The sequence below is a fragment of the Electrophorus electricus genome, chromosome 2 (genome assembly GCF_041902795.1).
Source record: "Electrophorus electricus isolate QZ-2024a chromosome 2, ASM4190279v1, whole genome shotgun sequence".
Lineage (NCBI taxonomy): Eukaryota > Metazoa > Chordata > Actinopteri > Gymnotiformes > Gymnotidae > Electrophorus > Electrophorus electricus.
This window is the reverse complement of record NC_137498.1, coordinates 2,570,243-2,593,354: the sequence shown is the minus strand read 5'-3', so window position 1 is coordinate 2,593,354 and position 23,112 is coordinate 2,570,243. Positions and strand designations below refer to the sequence as shown.

At 38.9% G+C, this 23,112-nt stretch overlaps 3 protein-coding genes across 5 annotated transcripts; all 3 read right to left on the bottom strand.

Annotated features, from left to right (window-relative positions):
- Window positions 1–606: 606 nt before the first annotated feature.
- Window positions 607–9,075, bottom strand: LOC113568493 (tripartite motif-containing protein 16-like). 3 transcript variants are annotated; one of them, XM_081695364.1, is made up of 9 exons: window positions 6,689–6,778; window positions 6,437–6,517; window positions 5,540–5,691; window positions 4,215–4,809; window positions 3,742–3,837; window positions 3,297–3,530; window positions 2,977–3,136; window positions 1,753–1,809; window positions 607–1,554 (listed from the first exon to the last, which is right to left on the bottom strand). In XM_081695364.1, exons 3-9 carry the CDS (start codon window positions 5,623–5,625, stop codon window positions 1,028–1,030), a joined length of 1,755 nt encoding a protein of 584 aa, XP_081551490.1. In that variant the 5' UTR covers window positions 5,626–5,691; window positions 6,437–6,517; window positions 6,689–6,778; the 3' UTR covers window positions 607–1,027. The 3 variants fall into 3 exon arrangements, with proteins under 3 accessions (XP_081551490.1, XP_081551492.1, XP_081551491.1); XM_081695366.1 differs by lacking the exons at window positions 6,437–6,517; window positions 6,689–6,778 and adding an exon at window positions 9,057–9,075; XM_081695365.1 differs by lacking the exon at window positions 6,437–6,517.
- Window positions 9,076–13,476: 4,401 nt separating this feature from the next.
- Window positions 13,477–16,521, bottom strand: LOC118241817 (tripartite motif-containing protein 16-like). Its single transcript, XM_035529051.2, has one exon. The coding sequence runs from the start codon at window positions 16,370–16,372 to the stop codon at window positions 15,851–15,853; it is 522 nt and encodes a 173-aa protein (XP_035384944.1). The 5' UTR covers window positions 16,373–16,521; the 3' UTR covers window positions 13,477–15,850.
- On the bottom strand, window positions 16,220–20,206 carry LOC113568411 (E3 ubiquitin/ISG15 ligase TRIM25-like). The gene is made up of 7 exons (XM_035529027.2): window positions 20,150–20,206; window positions 18,853–19,434; window positions 18,385–18,480; window positions 17,951–18,184; window positions 17,636–17,795; window positions 16,563–16,619; window positions 16,220–16,358 (listed from the first exon to the last, which is right to left on the bottom strand). Exons 2-7 carry the CDS (start codon window positions 19,429–19,431, stop codon window positions 16,318–16,320), a joined length of 1,167 nt encoding a protein of 388 aa, XP_035384920.1. The 5' UTR covers window positions 19,432–19,434; window positions 20,150–20,206; the 3' UTR covers window positions 16,220–16,317.
- Window positions 20,207–23,112: the final 2,906 nt, after the last annotated feature.

The window sequence follows — 23,112 nt, the reverse complement described above, 5'->3', positions numbered from 1 at the left end:
TGCAGAATTTAAAAGTGCATTTACCACATTGCATATTGTAATTAGAAAGGATAATAAAATGAAGAGTTTCAATTACACTAATTGTGTGATGTAAGAGGGTATGCATAAAACATGAGAGATATGTAGAAGATGACAGTGTGTAGTCAGTGACTGAGCTGTAACAGCGTAATCCAGGTGATCCCAGATACAGGAGATGAGGAATTACAGATCTGATTCCAGATACAGGAGACGAGGGATTACAGATCTGATCCCAGATACAGGAGACCAGGGATTACAGATCTGATCCCAGATACAGGAGATGAGGGATTACAGTTTGGCTCTGGTGTTTATGTGGCAGAGTGATAAAGAGCCCTTTGTAGAGGTGATATATAGGGTGACTCAGTTATAGTGCAGCTATGCAAGAAATGAAACAAAATAACAAAAGTTGTGTGTCAGGGAATGATTTGTGATCTACAAATTCACAGAAAATATAAAATAATTGACAAAAGCAATAAAGCAATTACCTAATTAAATTATATATATATATATATATATATATATATATATATATATATATATATATATATATATATATATATATAGAGAGAGAGAGAGAGAGAGAGAGAGAGAGAGAGAGAGAGAGAGAGAGAGAGAGCGAGAGAGAGAGAAAGGTAATTCAAAAATGGCTTAATTAAGATAGAAAAATATGATAATGTTTAAATTAGGAGTTTGGTGTAAACAGTAGTGTAATCAGTAAAGTTTTAAATATAAAATCACTTTCTACTTACTACTCCTCTTTTAACACGCTCTATTCTAATGACTTCATTTTTATTTGCCTCCAGCATGTCAGTGTGCATGAATGTTACATCTACTCATGTGAACATTTGTAAAGTGTGTAGAGGGATTGTGTCTGTGTTTATTTTCCTCTTCCCTGAACTCCTGTGATCAGTGATGAAAACAGGTGCAGCTGAAAGACTAATGTGTGCAGATACTCACTAAAATTGATCTGACTGCTAATTAAATCAACTTAATAAAGTAAAATACCAAATTATTTTGGATCACATAACCTCACAGTTGACCCTCCATCGACCCAGAACCCAGCATAGAGGGGCTGAGTGAATGTGGTGTGGATTGTGTGTAGGAGGGTCATTGTGTCAGAAACTTTGTAGAAGGACAGAGTTCCTGCACTGTGATCCACATACACTCCTATTCTGGAGGACGGTGGGTCTGAGATCTCAGTCCTAATGTTGTTATGCCAGAAAGTGAGAGTAGAAGAACACGCCAGACTCCAGGACTGAGTGTTGAGTCCAAACCCACACTCAATACCCCGTCCTTTCCTGCTGATATCTTTATATGAGACTGATATGTACACCCATCCCCCACTGCTCCACTCAACCTCCCAGTAACAGCGTCTACACACACTCTCCTTACACAACACCTGATACAAGAAATGAAACCTCTCTGGATGTTCAGCGTATGGCTGGTCTGTCCAGTTGTTTGTCACCACTCTGTTCTTCTCAGACAGAATGAGGAAACGATGTGCTGTGTTGGGATCCAGAGTCAGCTGACAGAAATCTAAAAAAGTGCATTTTAGGTTTAATTCACAAAATATATTAAATTAAATAAAAACAAACTTATTTGTGTTTGTTACTGTTCTTATACATTTCCAAATTGAATATTTAATGATAGCACAGTGTTAGTTACCATGGTGGCAATGGCAGGTTCATACTGAAATCAGCAAAATGTGTTTTTGTCTGTGTGTGTGTGTGTTACATTTCAGGAAATCTTCTCTGGTCTTCGGCTCTGATGGTAAAATCTGAACTGCTGCAGCTGTGGAGAAACAGAATCAAAATGTCCAACAGAATGAATGAATGAATGAATGAGGCCCAAATGCTCCATCCAGAAACAGATCAGACTAACAGTGGGATTATATGTGGATTATGTGTTTAATGAAGAAAACATTCTCTACATGTTCTGTTAATAATGGACTTTGGAAAAGGTCAGACATTATATTAAAGATTCTCTCTCTCTATTTGTCTGTGTCTCTGTTTCTCTGTTCTTTCTCTGAGTCTCTCTCTTCTGCTGTCTCTCACTTACTCTACCCATGTTAGAGTGTGTGTGTGTGTGTGTGTGTGTGTGTGTGTGTGTAAAAAGGAATGTCATCCATGGGTTTGGGGACAGTAAATCTAAAACAGAAAATGAACAGAACTGTATAATCTTAGGCCAATCATGAAAATAATAAACTGCCCATTGATTATGCAACAAATAGTGCGCACCCCCCCCGCAAATGACACCAATACTCATCTTCTCCTCTTTATAAATGGCCAAGACTGATTCACTCTGGATATCAGTAGTTTCCCTCTCTGGCTCTCTGGTCTTGATTTTCTCGTCTCTCTGCATCTTTCAGTCTCCTCACCTTTCAGATTCTGTCGTTCTCTTGTCCTTTATTTCTGTCGTTCTCCATGTCACTCTCTCTACAATCTCTCCATCATCTTCCTTTTCTGCAACTTTTTCTGTCTGTGTATCTGTTCTCTCTCTCTCTCACTCTCTCTCTCTCTCTCTCTCTCTCTCTCTCTCACTCTCTCTCTCTCTCTCTCACTCTCACTCTCTCTCTCTCTCTCTCTCTCTCTCTCTCACTCTCTCTCTCTCTCACTCTCTCACTCTCTCTCACTCTCTCACTCTCTCTCTCTCTCTCTCTCTCTCTCTCTCTCACTCTCTCACTCTCTCTCTCTCTCTCTCACTCTCTCTCTCTCACTCTCTCTCTCTCTCTCTCTGTATGTGTGTGGCCTTTATGTGATGGAAAGTGTTTTTTAATTTTTTATTCTGCTTTCAAACTATAAATCACAAAAGTATGCTCAAAAGTTTAACTGCAGTGATGATCTTTCCAGTTTAGGTCAGCAGTAATGGGACAATTACAAAGGCATATTCCACCATTTTGATGTTTGGAAACACTGTGATGTTGCTGTTGTGTTATTTTTGCTGTGTTATTGCTCTTACCATGTGGAGACACACTGTTCATTTCCTCTCTGCAGAATGTCTCTATTCGGTTCCTCAGATCAGAGAGAGATTTCTTCACTCCATCAAATGAGGCAGGTTGATGGACAGAGATGCTGTATGAGTCCACAGATCCAGAAGAGACACAGAGGGACGGGAAACTCTACAGAGAACATCATTATGGAAAGATTGAATGTGAATTAGAGTACAGTATATATTTTCTAATGTTTTATTTATTGTTGCCTTAACAAACATTTGTGAAGAGTCATTATAGAAACTTAATGAGGAGCAAGTTCCTCTGTAGCTGAGACAGAGTTTTCTACCTGGAGGAAATGGATGGGATCCTCTGTGTGGGAGAGCTGCTCCAGCTCAGTGTCTCTCCTCTTAAGATCAGCAATCTCCTGCTCCAGTTGATCCAGTAGTCCTTGAACTTGACTCAGTTCAGTCTTCTCCTGATCTCTGATCAGCTCTCTTACCTCACAGCGCTTTTTCTCAATGGAACGGATCAGCTCAGTAAAGATCCTCTCACTGTCCTCCACTGCTGCCTGTGCTGAGCACTGTTAGCAGACACACAGACAAGATGGAGGTCCATTTAAAGCTGAACTATCATCCACTCTTTCACTGTGACCCTGGATGACTTACAGTGCACATTGTCCTTGTGTAGGATCCCAAAGTGTCCCAACACAGATCGCCTCACTCGCTGACTGGAGGAGAGGCCTGATTGAGCTCTGAAATAGCTGCTCCAGCAGCTCTCTGCTCAGTACTCACCTTAAGAGTATCCACAGCCTGCTTCAGCTCCTGGACCTTCTTCTCTTTCTCCTGGATTCTCTGCTGGTGTTTCCTCTGCTCCTCCTGCAGCTCAGTCTGGGGGTGAATAAAATATGTTCAGCTGTTTCTAAATGATGAGCTGTGAGGTTAAACATTAATGTCAGCTAAGGAAATAAAGTTCACTCTTATTCCACAAAGATTAGAGACTGTCATGTGTTACACTGAAGGTATAAAAGCATCAAGATGGGTGTTGGCTGTGCTACTGTTTACTGACTGATCTGTATTGTTTATTACTAAAGCCTTGTAAGGACAATTTAATTCACCACTAGCTTGCACACATGTAATTTCCAAGTAAGTTCAATAAATATAGCAACTGAAATGAACAATTAGGTCCGTTAATGAACAAATGCAAGAAATTGTACCCAAGAAACAGAATTATCATGAACTGGTTCTACAAGATTTCCTGATCTCACCTGTTTTTTATTTCTTTCTGCTGCAGCTGACACTGTATCATGACCTTTGTGTTCATACATCGAACACAAATTACAAATGAAACTTTGATCAGTATGACAGAAGATCTCAGTCACTTTATCATGTTGAGAGCAGATCTTCTCTTGTAGTCTTGAGGAAGCTTTAACCAGTGTGTGTTTCTTAAAGGCAGGAGACTGATAGTGAGGTCTGATATGAGTTTCACAGAAGGAGGCCAGACACACCAAACAGGACTTGATGGCTTTGTGTTTTCTCCCAGTGCAGGAATCACACTGCACATCTCCAGGTCCAGCATAACAATGAACAGGAGAAGCAGCTTGGAGTTCTGTCTTCTTCATTTTCTCCACCACTTCAGCCAGCATGTAGTTTCTGCGTAGAACAGGTCTTGGAGTGAAAGTCTCTCTGCACTGAGGGCAGCTGTAGATTCCCCTCTGATCATGCTGATCCCAGAAGTCATTAATACACACCATACAGAAACTGTGTCCACAGGGAATAGCCACTGGATCCTTCAGTAGATCCAGACAGACTAGACAGCTGAACTGGTCCTGATCTTCTGAAACTCTGACCTCTGCCATTTTCCTGCACAGAGAACAATATCATTCCTTCTTTACTTTTGCACTGGAGGTTTGTGGGTAATGTAGTTTTCTAAGGGAAGTTTATACCAGCAGTTTGCACTTGTACAAACTGCATGCAGCTGTGTGTGAAGGCTGTGCTGAGGACACTGATGGACAGTCAAAAGACACCAGACACGTGTGTTTAAAACAGCTGTGAGACTCCTGCTTTAATACCCAGCATGTTCTAACACCCTCCTGCTATAACACTCTTTTACTGTTCTTCCATTAGAACACAGATCCACACTGAATAATCAATTATTTATCTGCATTGGGCTTGTAGCTCAAGTGTCAATCTGAAGAAGCTCAATTTGTAACCCAGGATTGTCTGGCAGAATTATGCATAAACAAAAAATGGTACATTTCATTTTAATTGAATTTTTCATACTGCAAGGTGCCATTTATTCAGCATCATCACAAATGCAGTCTAACATCTTTTTCCTTCTTTTAAATATCTAAAACCTAAAAATAATCTGTATATATTGTTATATTAATTTGCATTTTTTCGGTTGTTTAAAGTGGTTATTGAAGTTGGATATAAACACCCCCTGTAGTACTGTTTAATATTTAATTTCATATTAAGATGTTCTGTAAATCATCAGCCATTTTCCAGAATTTCAAAATGAATTTTCCTGCTTTGATTCTAATCTCCCCCTTGATCAGTGGATGTCTAGATATGAATCATCAGTTCTACTAACATCTCCTCAGCGGAGAGGTTTGGACGTCCTCCTTCAATGCTGTGATCACTGTCATCTGCTGCTCTCTGGATCCCCTTTGCTGCCATGACTCAGTCTGGATGGATGATGTTCAGAACGAAGCCCTCAGACAGAACCAGCTGGACTTCACCAACCTACAAAAAGTAAACAAATAGACAAACACATTTTTAAGCCCAAACGGTTACTTTCATAATTCCTGATTGACTCCTGCAGCAGACTGAACAGATTAAGTCAGACACAATCTCTCATTATATTATCACACAAATGCCCTGATGGCCCCTTTGACAGGACATGATGGCCAGAAACCTCAGAATAGTTTTTAAATGTTTAAGTTTTTATGTAGTTTTTATGTGTTTCATTTCTACGCATGTCTAACTAGCAGTTCTCCTGTTGAACAGAATAGGAAGACTCTGTACTGCACATGACGTGCGTGTGCGTGTGTGTGTGTGTGTGTGTGCGCACGCTTGTGGTCCAGACTTAAAACTCAGCACTCTAAATACCATCTTATTCAATGGTCTTTATTATCAGCTCTTACCTGAACAGTTCACTTTTTAGGTTACTTATGCAACTGTTCAGAAAAACTCTAAATAAGGAAAGAAATATGTTTTCATGTATTCTGACTCATTTCCCCACACAACATAACTGATAAATTAGAGACACTTTGTGTGCGTGTGTGAGAGAGAGATAGAGAGAGAAGTAGCACTCTTATTTGCGTCAAAGAATAAAACGCTAAATAAGTAAAATATTAACACTCACTAATAACACGATTATGTAAGTGAACAATATTGCAACTCTTACTCACAATATGTATTAGTGTATATTGTATATATTCCTAATAAGTACCAAATAAATACCGGAGCTCTCTCCTTCTCGACTTACCTTCAGTAGAGAACCCAGCGGTACTGAGGTAAAGATCGCGCGAGGGTTCAAAGGCAACAAAACACTTAAGTTCAGGTGCAGCTGCAGGTGTGAACAGGGAATTGTAGTTTAATATGTTACACTAACGTATATGCTTCTCCAAATATAACATTAACCCACGTACATACTAAACAATACATACTAACATTAACCCACGTACATACTAAACAATAAACAACATTCATTTCTACAAACAATATTGTATGAATTCACCTAGGCAGATGTATTCTTTTTGTCTATTGTAACTCCGTTACACCTAAGCAAAGTCCGAGAGCAAGCAGGTATTCTGTGTGCTAAGAGAGCGAGAGCTCGTCTATCACTTTCGTTCTCATGTGACAATGTCTCTCAGTGACCAGTAGAGGGAGACATCGAGGCACTCTGGATAACAGCCTTTACTCTGGGACGTTTACATGAACATCTTAATTTACGAATTTCATTACATTACAGCTGTTACTAATGAAAATGTTTTACGTTTATGCCGATTTTGTTACTGAGTACACCACCATTTCGAAGGCCAGAACAGAGGGACTGAGGGGGACTAATGAATTAACTTTATAAATTAAAAACACATGTACAATCTGTCTAAATGAAAGAACATAAATGCACACGTATACAGTAGAACTAGGTCGAGGTGTAAAGTAGGACTGAACATATGTGCAATTTAGAAATGACAATAAATTTCAGTACCATCAAAAGTTACTAGTCACTTGACATATTTTAAAAATAAATAACAGTTTAATAAAATAACAGTTTTTGTTATTTTATTCAATATTCTATATTGTTCAATATTTTATTAAATAATGACATACAATGTAGATTCAATTCTTTTTATTTATTTTTACTAAAATGTTTTTATATGTTGTATTTATTTTATTTATAAGGGTAACAAATATGTATCAGCTAAATGCTGTAAATGTAAATGCAATGTATTAAGGCTGAGTAATATATTGTTAATATCTAGAAAATGATCATTAAACTGTCCACCTGAATATGTGTTCATCAGGAGAGCTCCACAAACCTTCCACACATCCTCTCACCAGAGTTCACACCACACACTCTTATCACTCCTCTCACCACAGAGTTCACACTACACACCCTCCACACTCCTTTCACCACAGAGTTCACACTCCAGACCCTCCACACTCCTTTCACCACAGAGTTCACACTCCAGACCCTCCACTCTCAGCCTGTCCTTCAGGTTCAATTGACCAGACTGAATGGGTAATCTATGGGTAAATCAGAATATATTATTTTATATATCATATTATTTTGTGGAATGATCAAGAAATGTGTTTGAGCGTTAGAGTATAATCAGAAAACATATTCATTTCTACCCTCTTTGAGAAAAGTTGTTCAGGGTCAGGTTAACACCCCCAAACTCCAGCTGTACCTGCACACACTGAGAGGACAAGGGACCACAACCACACACAGATACCACAGGCACATGCACCTACAGAAACCTCTCTACTGGCTCCCCTGAGATAGTTACAGATTCTTCAAGGTGAGGGAGTCAGGTAAACCCGATGTAGATACAAGCAGGTACAGGGTGACATCTAGTGGTCATATAGAGGTATGTTATGTCTGCCTGGTGTCGCTTTCTTGTGTTCCAGGTTTTGCCTCTGCCTCTCTGGAATTCCCCATCCTGATCCACACCAGGTTTTCTGGTGAGCAGAGCACCATATAGAAGGAAGAGGAAGAGACAAAATGCTTGGATTAGGATTTGTTGGAGAAGTGATTGTTGTTGATAGTGTTGCTGCGTTTGATCTTGTTTGTTTTGCTTTGTGTGTATGACTTTGCCCCTTGTTTGTTTGATTGCTGGATAATTGCTTTTATTATATATATATATATATATATATATATATACTATTATTGTCCCGTATATAGTTACACACTGGTGATGGGGAGTGGCTGCCATTTTGTTTGGGTGTGGGTTTATCTTCATTTCTAACAGTGTAGTCATTGTATGTTTATTTTTGTTACCTTAGTTAATCGCCTTTTAGTGTCGTTTTGTTTGTTGTGTTGGCCTTGGTCACTCTTGACAGGATTGAACCAGTTTCTTGTCTTTAAACACCAAAACTTGTAAATACATTAGATCTTTGCTATCAACTTTGACTAGTTATTCATTCCATTACTCATTTCTACTGCTGTAACACTCAAACCCCTATGTTACGGCCTCACAGCCTAGACAGGGTAGTAAGAGGGGACAAGACTAATGAGATCAGCCAATAGGGAGGAATGGTGAGCAAGAGAGAGTTCAAGCCAATCAGACACAGCAATAAGACTCCCACTCTGTTAAACCTTTTGGGTATTTAAGATAAACAAACAATGAAAATGTTCAGAGACTGCACTGCTCCTTGCAAGGATTGTTTGTAATAAAGATTATTCTTTATATTTTAAATACCTGTTCTGCTGTGTTCTTCACTTGGTCTAAACCTAAGTTGGAGAAGAGAGAATCGAGAACCAGGAGCAGACGCACCATCAGCGAGCCCCCACCAGCCAGGCCACGGTACCCTCTGTGAGCCTGTCCCTCCACATATTACAGGTCCAATAGGAAAAGATAAGGAACATTATAATAAAGTACCTCACAGTTATGAGGAACATCAGTTATTTGTTTTTTTCTTCATGAAAACAAGCAATTTAAAAATATTTTTCTAAAATAAATATTCACAAAATCCCAGTTTATGCTATAGTAATACCGTTTCCAGGCTTGGCTCCACCCTGACTGAAACTAGACAAACCACCACACAAGTCTGTGTTTTGTTCAGTAGGACCCAAGTAATTCAGCTACTCTAGCAGTTCAACAGCACTCTGTAGCACAAATACTAGCGTCCTACTGCCCAAAGTCCTCTTCTGTAGAAAAAAATGAAATATACAGGTACATTTTCCTCATTATTTCTGTGTAATACATACTTATGCTTTATAAATTTAAAGGAAGATCTTGGCCAAGTGGTGAGACACTTATTTTTCATTTTTAGCCCTTTAGCTCCATTCACCTCCATTCATCTTGGACTCACTGGTGCCCTCTGGTGTTCTGCAGTCAAATTGTGATTTAACAGGAGGCATGTGAAGTGTCAGGACTCCTCATAAACCAGCTCTGGGTTGATTATTCTAATCCAGTTGATCCCAGATACAGTAGTTCTGATCACTGTGTCTATTGGTGTATGGCTCTGGTTAAACTGTCCTGGTCCTGTGTGTGGGTGTGGTCTCTCCTCCTCTCAGTGTCTCCAGGTAGAGCTGGAGTTTGGTTACTCTGGCCCTCCCTCTTTATCTGGGGCTCCTCCTCTTTGGGGAGGAGCATCTGGGTGGAGTGATTTCAGTGTCCGAAATTCTTCAAAATGTATTTGGACAACTCAAGGGAACAAACAATAAATTAAGTTTATGTACAGAAAATTTCTGATTTCTCTGAAATTACAATTGATCAATTTTAATCAGGGAGGAATGTAATTTTTAAAGAATTTGGAAAAGCGAGTGGGGAATAAAGTGTGAAAGACCCTCAGATGGAAACAGGGGACTGGACCCTGGTTTACCTGCACTGTCTCAAACACTACACATTTAGTGAGAGGTTTAGTTATGTAAGAAACCAACATGATCTGCTGTATATGAGGGAATGATTAGTGATCTAAAAATTCACTGAAAATATCAATTGATTTTTAAAAAGTAGGATATAATAAACTAAAATCATCCAAGTCACAAACGTAATATATATTTACATAAAGCAAAACACATCCAAAAGGCCAGCAGGTGGCTGTCATTTTAAAAGTAGGATTTAGGATTATAAGGAATTTCACAATGTGTTAATTAAAATCAGAAAATTATAGTAGTCATACTAATGTATTGTAGTCATCAGGGATGTCTTACACATTTTTACAGCTCTTTTTTTTAAACAACAGCTGTTGTCATAAAGCAGATTTTCCAAGGCCAAGCCCCCAGTGAGCAAGCCAAAGAAACAAGGAAAAACTCCCTAGAGAATGACGAGGAAACTTTTAAAGGAACTCTCAAGTCTCAAAAGTCTCAAAAGAGGGGCCCATCCTCCTCTGACCGACCCCAAACACAAAAATTAAATGACTTGTCAGGTATAAAAGAGAGACCCTCAGATACAAACCCTCAGAATCAGTTTCAGTGAACATAACCTTAAAACTGCAAACAAAATGTAATAAGATTTTGATTCTCAAAACGGAGCCCATTCACACAAAAAAAGAATTAATGTTATAATAGACTGAAACTTTGTTAATCCAAATCAACAAAAGAGGGCATCTTAAGTAAGTAAATAAGAGTAAGTCTTTATTGTAAGTCTTTATTATCATACTTCAATTAAATTTTTGTATTACATATTGACAGTGTGTAGACAGTAACTGAGGTGTATCAGTCTAATACAGGTGATCCCATATACAGGAGATGAGGGATTACAGAGCTTGGCTCTGGTGTTTATGTAGTAGAGTGATAAAGTGCCCTTTGTAGAAGTGATATGTAGGGTGATTCAGTTATAGTGCAGCTATAAGAGAAAGAGAGAGAGAGAGAGAGAGAGAGAGAGAGAGAGAGAGAGAAGAGAGAGAGAGAGAGAGAGAGAGAGAGAGAGAGAGAGAGAGAGAGAGAGAGAGAGAGGCATTCAAGATTTCCAGAGAAGCAGGGCAGTTCAGACAGAGGTCCTTCCTCATCTGTGCATATAAAAGTAGTATTTAGGATTGTTTGGTAATTCAAAAATTTCTTAGTTAAAATATAATAATGTTTAAATTAAGAGTGTGGTGTAAACAGTGGTGTAATCAGTGAAGTTTTATATATAAAATCACTTTCTACTTACAGCTCCTCTTTTGACACGCCCTATTCTAATGATTTCATTTTTATTTGCCTCCAGCATGTCAGTGTGCATGAATGTTCCATCTACTCATGTGAACATTTGTAAAGTGTGTAGAGGGATTGTGTCTGTGTTTATTCTCCTCTTCCCTGAACTCCTGTGATCAGTGATGGAAACAGGTGCAGCTGAAAGACTAATGTGTGCAGATACTCACTAAAACTGATCTGACTCCTAATTAAATCAACTTAATGAAGTGAAATAACACATTATTTTGGATCACATAACCTCACAGTAGATCCAAGAGTGATGCCAAATCCAGCATAGAGGGGCTGAGTGAATGTGGTGTGGACTGTGTGTAGGAGGGTCATTGTGTCAGAGACTCTGTAGAAGGGCAGAGTTCCTGCACCGTGATCCACATACACTCCTATTCTGGAGGACGGTGGGACTGAGATCTCAGTCTCAAGGTTGTTGTGCCAGAAAGAGAGAGTAGAAGAACACCACAGACTCCAGGACTGACTGTTGTGTCCAAACACACACTCATTACCCCGTCCTTTCCTGCTGATATCTTTATATGAGACTGATATGAACACCCATCCCCCACTGCTCCACTCAAACTCCCAGTAACAGCGTCTACACACACTCTCCTTACACAACGCCTGAGTCCAGTAGTCAAATCTCTCTGGATGATCAGAGTATGGCTGGACTCTCACACTGTTTGTCACCACTCTGTTGTTCTCAGTCAGAATGAGGCGACGGTGTGCTGTGTTGGGATCCAGAGTCAGCTGACAGAAATCTAAAAAAGAGCATTTTAGGTTTAATTCACAAAATATATTAATTTCAATAAAAACAAACTTATATGTGTTTGTTTCTGTTTTCATACATTTTCATATTGAAAATTTGATGATTACACAGTTTCAGATTAGAAACTGTCATGTTACACTGAAAGTATAAAAGCATCAAGATGGGTGTTAGCTGCTGTAATGTTCACTTACCGATTTGTCCTGTTTATTACTAAAGCCTAGTAAGAACAATTTTATTCACTCCTACCTTACCCACAAATGTTCACTTTTAATAAGCCATTTCAAATTTATCAATTTAGCAACAGAAATAAAAACTTAAATCATGTACCAAACCAATGCAAGTAATTCTACCTATTGATTGGAATTAGTATGAACTGGTTCCAAAATATTTCATATTTTCGCCTGTTTTGTGGTTCTTTCTGCTACAGCTGACACTCATGACCTTTGTGTTCAAAGGTCCTGAACATACATCCTGAACATCCTGATCCCAGCAGTCATTAATACACACCATGCAGAAACTGTTTCCACAGGGAATAGTCACTAGATCCTTCAGTAGATCCAGACAGACTGGACAGCTGAACTGGTCCTGATCTTCTGAAACTCTGGCCTCTGCCATTTTCCTGCAGTCTTACACTGAGAGAGCAGCACTCTGAGTTTAGTTTCATTTTCTGTGAACAGAGTAGGAGGGGCTTCCTGGTTCTGTGTGTGTGAGAGTGTCATCAGCAGAAAGAGGAGGGTCCTAACAAATGCCAAGAATAGTGTTAGACATTAAAGGAGAAGGATGTAGCTGTTAGAGTGTAGGGAGAGATCTGATGGGAAGTATGATATCACATAACTGTGTCTGAGAGATAAGATGATTACAAGATCACAGACTCTATGAACACCTATGAAATATAAATGTGTAAAGTGTTTTTGAAGTGTAATTCAAAATGAAAACCAATCCCTCCATAACTGTGTGTTTAGGGGGTTCCTCACTGGTCCTTGGTCTCACCTACAGACGCATTTACCCTGTTCAGTACTGAACCTTCATGCCAGTAAGTGTAGAGCATGATGAGTAGAAGATGGTGAGTTAGTGAAGACAGTCACAGACAGAAGAAGTCTACAGATGTTGCTCTGCACCACATACAGAGAGAATCTTAAACCCCCATTCAGCAGCTCGGGTTGTGGAGAGCAGACACACAGCTTCCTCCCGCCTGCCTGCATTAATATTAATGCTCGCACAGCTTGCTCCTGCCATGCATAAATATTAATGAGGTCACAGCCTCTTCCCTATATTAATATTAATGAGCACAGTTTCCACCCACCCAGCATTAATATTAACGAGCACACACTTCCGCCCACCCTGCACTAATGAAGCTCATTTTACTCACCCATTTATTTATTTCTAACACTTTCCACAGTCCCCAGATGTCAATAATGACCTGATATGGCAAGAAAAGCATGAATCATTCAAACTCACTGCACTCACATTAATCTTAGCCTGCGACTAATATGATGTGGAAGGTACAATACACAACTATTTTATGAAATTACTGTTAGTGAAATTACTGTTACTGACAGATTTTAATCAGACTGGAATGTAATCAGACTGATGTATCAGTGTAAAGGATGTTCCAGTCTTCAGTATAGGGAGAAGTGATTGGGGAATGAAGAGTGAAAGACTCTCAGATAGAAACCCTCACATTTACTGAACACAGACTTAAAACTGAAAGACAAATGTGTAAAATGAAATAAAATAAATTTAAACTCTAAACCTTCAGAATAGCAACTAAATAAACAGCACCAACAGCAGAAGCATTCTATAAGCCATATTTTTCCCAAATGACAACTCTAATAAATGCTGAAATGTGTTTATGATTAAAGTACATTATCACCACAAGAGGCAGCACAACATGGAGAGGAGGAAAGTTAAAGGAATGAAGGATAAAGTTAAAGGAATGAAGGATAAAATTAATGGAATGCAGGATAAAGTTAAAGGAATGAAGGATAAAATTAATGGAATGAAGGATCATTTCCAACTCTAACCAGAATGGGGATAAGATTGGAGAGAGTTTTAGTCTCTGAAGTTCTTCAAAGTTCAAAATTTGAACAACTTAAAAGGAAATTTGCATGTTTAGGTACACAAAATTGCAACAATGACATGATTTACTCAAACTGCGACACTATTATTCATCTCTAAAGAACAGATGTATAAACTGGTCTTGTTTTTAGTATTTGGAGAAACAAGTGTAGTATTTTTTACATTTAGGAGTTATAATATGGAGATGACGATGCATGCCTCACAATCACCACAACATCGCAGTGACCCAAATAAGCAGACAGTTGTCCAATTACTTTTGGCTATCTAAAATGGAAGTACTATGAGCTATAAGTCCATCTGTTGTACATGCACATACCATCAAATTAAAATTTACATTCTGCACTTTAACCTTATTGTTTCATTTAATAGCACAACAAATGTAGTGTCACTACTCAAATATATACAGTGGTTTCAGAAAGCATTCAGAACTCTGTTTAATTTATGTATATTGTTATAGGCTTTATTTTTCTCGAAGAAGTTTCAAAATCTTTTTATTTATTTTATCTCTGATTGTAATTTTTAGTTAATTATCTTAATCCTTTTTATTTTTTGTTTCATTAACTATTTTAATTTTTTTAATTGTCATTCCAGGCTTTACTGTTTTATTTTCTTATTGTGCTTATTATCGTTGTTTTTGTCAGTAGATTTTATGAGAATTACACTTTTGAAATTCATCTTTACTCTAATTCTTTTTTACCACCCCTGTGCTCACTGTCACATTGAGGAGGCAGAGCAGGATGCAGGGACGAGTTGCATCACATAGAAACATACGTTTATTAATACACAACCAAGACAACGTAGCTCGCAGTCCATCGGTGTTAAACATCAACAACATTCACACTTAAGCACGAGATTTATATACACACACACACACACACACACACACACACACACGAGATGCAACAAGGAGCAGGTGTGAAACACAGGGAGGGTGTGGCCATATAGACAAATGAACACACACACACACACACACACACACACACACACACACACACGCAGACTTTTGGGAGGAGGGGCTGTACCGTGACACCCACACGCACTTAGTGTAACGCCAACACAAAATTAAAAATGAAGATGATGATTTTAAATGGATAAAATTCCTCATCACACTACACTCAATAACCTATAATGACAAAGTCAAAATGTTTTTTAGAATTTCTTGCAAATTTATTAAAAATCTAAACTGAAATCTGTCATTTGTATCACAGTTTATAAATATAAATATATAAATGATGTGTTGTCTCTGTTGTGGATTATCGCGTGTAGATCGATGGCAATTTTCTCCATTTAAAATTAAATCTAAATCATAATGAAATGTGCTAAAAATGAATGTGTATTGCATTCTATTTCTTGCCAAAAAAGAGGAAATGTATTTCTCAATTTGCACCAATAATTATAATAGTAAGAAGCTGATTCTATTATTTATTGTTTCTTTATGTATAGTTTTGTAGAAATAAGTTTAGGAAAAGTACCTGCTATATGTTTAATACATTTACATCCCATTCTAATGTGAATTTGGGTAGCTCCAATATTAAAAATGCTCTTACTCATTATCCATCTCTGCAATGCCTCAGACTGCATCTTTAAGGATATTTACGCCAAAGCGGCATAAAGAATGTGCTAAATTTAAAAGTAAAGTGTTGAGTAAAGAAATAGAAAAGATATTAACATTTGTCATAATTTATAAAATATCCACAATAAATTCAAACTGAATCACATAATCTCACACTACCTCCAAAGACCCCAAACCCGGCATAGAGGGGCTGAGTGAATGCGGTGTGGACTGTGTGTAGAAGGGTCATTGTGTCAGAGACTCTGTAGAAGGACAGAGTTCCTGCACTGTGATCCACATACACTCCTATTCTGGAGGGCAGTGCGTCTGATATCTCAGTCTCAATGTTACTGTGCCAGAAAGAGAGAGAGGAAGAACATACCAGACTCCAGGACTGAGTGTTGCGTCCAAAACACTTATTACCCCGTCCTTTCCTGCTGATACCTTTATATGAGAGTGATATGAACACCCATCCCACACCGCTCCACTCAACCTCCCAGTAACAGCGTCCACACACACTCTCCTTACACAACACCTGATACAAGAAATCAAATCTCTCTGGATGATCAGAGTATGGCTGGGCTTTCCCACTATTTGTCACCACTCTGTTCTTCTCAGTCAGAATGAGGTGACGATGTGCTGTGTTGGGATCCAGAAATCTAAAAAAGTGCATTTTAGGTTTAATTCACAAAGCATATTAACATAAATAAAAATAAATTTGTCTGTGTTTGTTATTGTTCTCATACATTTCTATATTGAATATTTAATGATTACACAGTGTTAGTTACCAGAGTAGCAATGGCATCAACAAAATGTGTAGGTTTTTTTGTTTGTGTGTGTGTGTGTGTGTGTGTGTGTGTTACATTTCAGGAAATCTTCTCTGGTCTTTGGCTCTGATGGTAAAATCTGAACTGCTGCAGCTGTGGAGAAACAGAATCAAAATGTTCCAACAGAATGAATGAATGAATGAGGCCCAAATGCTCCATCCAGAAACAGATCAGACTAACAGTGGGATTATATGTGGATTATGTGTTTAATGAAGAAAACATTCTCTACATGTTCTGTTAATAATGGACTTTGGAAAAGGTCAGACACTATATTAAAGATTCTCTCTCTCTTTATTTGTCTGTGTCTCTGTTTCTCTGTTCTTTCTCTCAGTCTCTCTCTTCCCCATCACTCAGGTGCTCTACCTTTGTTAATTTGTGTGTGTGTGTGTTTGTGTGTGTGCGTGTTTGTAAAAAGGAATGTGTGTGTCATCCATGGGTGTGGGGACAGTAAATTTAAAACAAAATGATCAGAATAGTACTTTCAATATAATTTACTGTGTTTGTAAACTACCTTAGTATCACACACACACACACACACACACACACACACACACACACACACACACACACACACACACACACACACACACACACACACACACACACACACACACACACACAGAGAAGCCAAAGGTCTCCCATACTCATCTTCTCCTCTTTATAAATGGCCAAGACTGATTCACTCTGGATATCAGTAGTTTCCCTCTCTGGCTCTCTGGTCTTGATTTTCTCGTCTCTCTGCATCTTTCAGTCTCCTCACCTTTCAGATTCTGTCGTTCTCTTGTCCTTTATTTCTGTCTTTCTCCATGTCACTCTCTCTACAATCTCTCCATCATCTTCCTTTTCTGCATCTTTCCTGTTCTGTGCATCTGTCCACTCTCTCACTCTCTCAATCTCACTTTCTCACTATGTGTGTGGCATTTATGTTTGAAAGTATGTTTTTAATTTTTTCAGCTATCAAACTGTAATCACAAAAATCTTTTCAGTTTATTTCAGCAATAATGGGACAATTACAAAGACATATTCCACCATTTTGATGCTTGGAAACGCTGTGTTATTGCTGTTGTGTTTTTGCTGTTGTGTTATTTCTGCTGTGTTGTTCCTCCTACCATGTGGAGAGATTTTGTTGAATTTCTCTTTGCAGAATGTCTCTATTTGCTCCTTCAGATCAGAGAGAGATTTCTTAACTCCATCAAATGAGGGATGTTGATGGATAGAAATGCTGTATGATTCCACAGATCCAGAAGAGACACAGAGAGATGGGAAACTCTGCAGAGAACATCATCATGGACAAGAATGAATGAATGAGTACACTATATAATTTCAAGCATTTTTTATTGCATTTTTAACAAACTTTTGTGAAGAGTCATTATTTAAACTTGATGAGGAGCAGGTTCCTCTGTAGCTGAGACAGAGTTTATTACCTGGAGGAAATGGATGTGATCCTCTGTGTGGGAGAGCTGCTCCAGCTCAGTGTCTCTCCTCTTAAGATCAGCAATCTCCTGCTCCAGTTGACCCAGTAGTCCTTGAACTCGACTCAGTTCAGTCTTCTCCTGATCTCTGATCAGCTCTCTTACCTCACAGCGCTTTTTCTCAATGGAACGGATCAGCTCAGTAAAGATCCTCTCATTGTCCTCCACTGCTGCCTGTGCAGAGCACTGTTAGCAGACACACAGACAAAATGGAGGTCCATTTAAAGCTGAACTATCATCCACTCTTTCACTGTGACCTTGGATGACTTACAGTGCACATTGTGAATGTGTAGGATCCAACACTGGTCTCCTCACTGGCTGACTGGAGGAGAGGCCTGACTGAGCTCTGAAATAGCTGCTCCAGCAGCTCTGTGCTCAGTACTCACCTTAAGAGTGTCTACAGCCTGCTTCAGCTCCTGGACCTTCTTCTCTTTCTCCTGGATCCTCTGCTGGTGTTTCCTCTGCTCCTCCTGTAGCTCAGTCTAGGGGTGAATACAGTATGTTCAGCTGTTTGGAAATGATGAGCTGTGATGTTGAACATTAAAGTCAGGTAAGGAGATAAAGTTCACTCTTATTCCACAGAGATTAGAGACTGTCGTGTGTTACACTGAAGGTATAAAAGCATCAGGATGGGTGTTGGCTGCTCTAATGTTCACTGACTGACTTGTACTTGTAAGGACAATTGAATTTACCACTACTTTCTCCACAATACTCTCAATTTCAATGAGCAATTTCCAAATATTTTCCACAACTATAGCAACCAAAATGAACCATTGGGTCATTTATTGAACATATGCAAGCATTTCTACACAAGAAACAGATTTATCATGAACTACATGATTTCCTGTTCTCACCTGTTCTTCAGTTCTTTCTGCCGCAGCTGACACTGTATCATGACCTTTGTGTTCATCCATCATACATAAATAACAGATAAGGCTTTGATCAGTACGACAGAAGATCTCAGTTAGTTTATCATGTTGAGAGCAGATCTTCTCTTGTAGTCTTGAGGAGGCTTTAACCAGCATGTGTTTCTTAAAGGCAGGAGACTGATAGTGAGGCCTGATATGAGTTTCACAGAAGGAGGCCAGACACACCAAACAGGACTTGATGGCTTTGTGTTTTCTCTCAGTGCAGGAATCACATTGCACATCTCCAGGTCCAGCATAATAGTGAACAGGAGAAGCAGCTTGGAGTCCTGTCTTCTTCAGTTTCTCCACCACTTCAGCCAGCATGTAGTTTCTGCATAGCACAGGCCTTGGAGTGAAAGTCTCTCTGCACTGAGGGCAGCTGTAGACTCCCCTCTGATCATCCCAAAAGTCATTAATACACACCATACAGAAACTATGTCCACAGGGAATAGTCACTGGATCCTTCAGGAGATCCAGACAGACTGGACAGTTGAACTGGTCTTCTGAAACACTGGCCTCTGCCATTTTCTTGTATAGTGAACAATAAACAAATAAATTGTACATTACATTTTTAATTAATGCTACATTCCATTTTTCATTTAACTTTTCATACACCAAGGTTCCATTTACTCACCGTTATCACAAGTGCAGTCTAATGTCCATGTCCTTAGTTTTATATCTAAAACCTAAGACTATGTAACTGTACCTTGGTTCTATAAATTTGCAATTTTCTCTCTGCTGTGTAAAGTGCTTATTGAGGTTGGGTATAAACACCCTCTGTTGCACCAAATTAAATTTCCTGATTTTGATTCGTCTTCCCTTTGGCTCTCTAGATATGACTCACCAGTTTCTCTAACCTCCCCGTCGTAGCGTCATTGATGTGGCTGTTCAGTGAGTACCTGATATAGTCCTGACAGTAAAACACTTTACAGTGATTTCTCAGGTTCATAGATTTAATAACGTACACTGTACAAATATGACTAGAATTTCATTAGACGCTACCGTGTTTGTCTCTTCAGGAGGGGGGACTCCCCGCGTTTTGGAGTCTTTAAGGTAAAAGATCGTGTTTTATGAGGAAATGAAGGCCATCAATTTGCTACTAGTAAACTTTGACAGCTAAAGTTATGACAGGAAAAAATACTCATACAAAAACAAACACTAAAGCCTAATTTACAACTACAATGTATAATCTTATAGCTTTTTACCCATATTTATGTTTATGTCATAACAATGTAAAACTTACCTAAGCAAAGTTTGATCCAAGCAGGTATTCTGTGTTTTGAAAGCGAGAGCTCTTCTATCACTTTCGTTCTCATATGACAATGTCTCTCAGAGACCAGTAGAGGGAGACGTCGAGGCATTCTCGATAACAGCCTTTACGTTGGTACTTTCTCATGAACGTCAGAATCTAATAAATACATTTTAATACAGCTGTTAATAATGAAAATGTTGTTTTATCACCATTGTACAACATCGTGTACCAGACAAACAGACCCAGACCAAAGAGAGACTGATGAAATAACTTTATGTACAATGTATAAACAATATGAGCAGCAATAAAGAAACGATATGAAATTTCATTACCCTCAAAATGCATTAATCACTTGTCACATTAAGTTTATCCTTTATTCAATAATATTCAATTTTATTCAATATTTTATTTCACTCCTCTCACCACAGAGTTCACACTTTGCCCCTCCACACTCCCCTCACTAGAGCTGCAGGAGGCATCGAAGGTTCGGTGCTTTTTCAGTACTACAATGTAGCAAACGAGTCGACTCTGTAACATTCGATGCTTTCAATGCTGAATATAACCTGAGGAACCGAATCAGTATTCTGGACATGTGAGTCGAATTGCGCGTGCTAATTTGACTCGGACGGGTGACACTCCAGCTGTCGCGAGCAGCGAGAAGGCGGGAAGCTCGCTAGCTAGCTAGCATGGCTACAACAACAATGAAAGACGGTCTCAAGGAGCCAAGTGTGGCCACATTTAGCCTGCATCACTGATGAAGACGGCCAGACAACGGATACAACAAAATCTCTACGAAAAAGGTGTTATAAATCTCTCCACTGCAAAACAGCAACCAGCAGCTTAACAAAGCATTTGACCAAGAAGTATCCTGACCTATACAAAGTGACAGGTTACCATAGATAAAGGCTACACCGGTTTGTATGGGGACGTGTCTTTTCTGTGCTTGTTCCTGTGAGCATGGTGTCCCGTCCCTTCTCTCTGGGTGTGTCCCCGTTTTAATGGAAAACAAGCCCTCTAGGTACATCAGGTCCTTCAAAGGTGTTCAGCCCATCAACCATATGTCATACTGCCTCCAGCTCCCACAGTCGTTGTACATAAACCTACACAGTGTGTATGTGAACTAGCTAACACTGCCAGAGCTAATGTAGGCTCCTCCCAGTCAAACAAACCCGACATATTACAGGTCCAATAGGAAAATGAAGGATAAGGAACATGGTGGGGAATGAAGTGTGAAAGACCCTCAGATGGAAGCAGGGGACTGGACCCTGGATTACCTGCACTCACTCAAACACTACACATTTAGTGAGATGTTTAGTTATGTAAGAAACAATCATGATCTGCTGAATATGAGGGAATGATTAGTGATCTAAACCTCCCTGAAAATAACTGATTTTAAAAAAGCTAAATACAAGAAATTAAAATCAAAATGGAAGCCACAAAATATATAGTTACATAAAGCAAAACACATATAAAAGGCCAGCTGGTGTCTGTCATATTCAAAGTAGCCTTTAGGACTGTAAGGAATATCACAAATGTGTTTAAAACAGAAGAAATATAATAGTCATAATAATGTTTTGGGAGTTATCAGTGAAGTCTTAGATTTACAGGTAAGATACAGAAGTCTCTCATATGTAAGATCACATTATACTTGGTATACTTAAACACTTGACTTAAACACAACCAATATGATCAATTTTATTTTCACTCATCTGTCTTTATTGCCAGAGTACACATGAACCCTGCCACTTTGAACATATGAGAAGAGGACTTCTTTAAAATTAATTATGAATGCTTTCTGCCACATTAGCCAGAATGCTCAAAAGTAGATCTATAAAAAGCAACTGTTTTTGTATGTTTGAAGCCAATTTCAAAGCCAAATGTAAAGTTAAATGTATTTATACAGCTCTTTTTACAACAGCTGTTGTCACAAAGCAGTTTTACACATGTCTGAGTCCATGCCCCCAGTGAGCAAGCCAAGGAAGCAAAGAAAAACTCCCTAGAGCATGAGGAAGAATCCCTGAGAGGAACCAAGACTCAAAGATGGGGCCCATCCTCCTCTGGCTGACCCCAAACACAAAAATCAAATGACTAGTGAGGTTTAAAAGAGACCCTGAGATACAACCCGCAGACTCAGTTTTAGTGAACATAATCTTACAATGGCCAACAAAATGTAATTTAAAAAAGTTACATTTTTCAAAACAGTTCTCAACCATACAAAAAGGAATAAATGTTACAGTAGACTGAAACTGTGTTATTGCAAATCAACACAAGAGGGCATCTTAAGTAAATAAATAAGATCTGATCCCAGATAGAGGAGATGAGGGATTACAGAGCTGATCCCAGATACAGGAGATGAGGGATTACAGAGCTTGGCTCTGGTGTTTATGTGGCAGAGTGATAAAGAGTCCTTTGTAGAGGTGATATGTAGGGTGATTCAGCTATAGTATGGCTATGCAAGAAACAAACAAAATGACAAAAATTGTGTGTCAGGGAATTATTTGTGATCTGCACATTCACAGAAAGCATAAAATAGTTGACAAAAGCAATAAAGAAATGAAATTCCCAGTACAAGGAATAAGATAGTTTCCCCTGAACTTAGTTTTTTAGACTTAATAAACGCAGTATACAGGCCCAAACTGTAACTTTTTTCCTGTTCCTTTCTAGTCTAACGGTTTGTTATCATGAAAGTAGCCTTCTCTCCACCGTATGTGTTGTTTGTTAGCGTGAAGTGAGTTAGCCTTATTCAGCTGAAGAGCTAGCTACAACTCCATGCTACACCACTGAACGGGCTACTCCTCGACAAAGAGGATTGGAATCTCCACACTACTGCTCATGTGCATGGACTAGGAGGACCGGAGTCTCAGCACAAATCATCGCACTTGATGTGTGAGAAGCGAGAGGAGACATGAGTAGTTGCTTGATTCTGACGCTACGGTTCATTTCCGTACGTCATG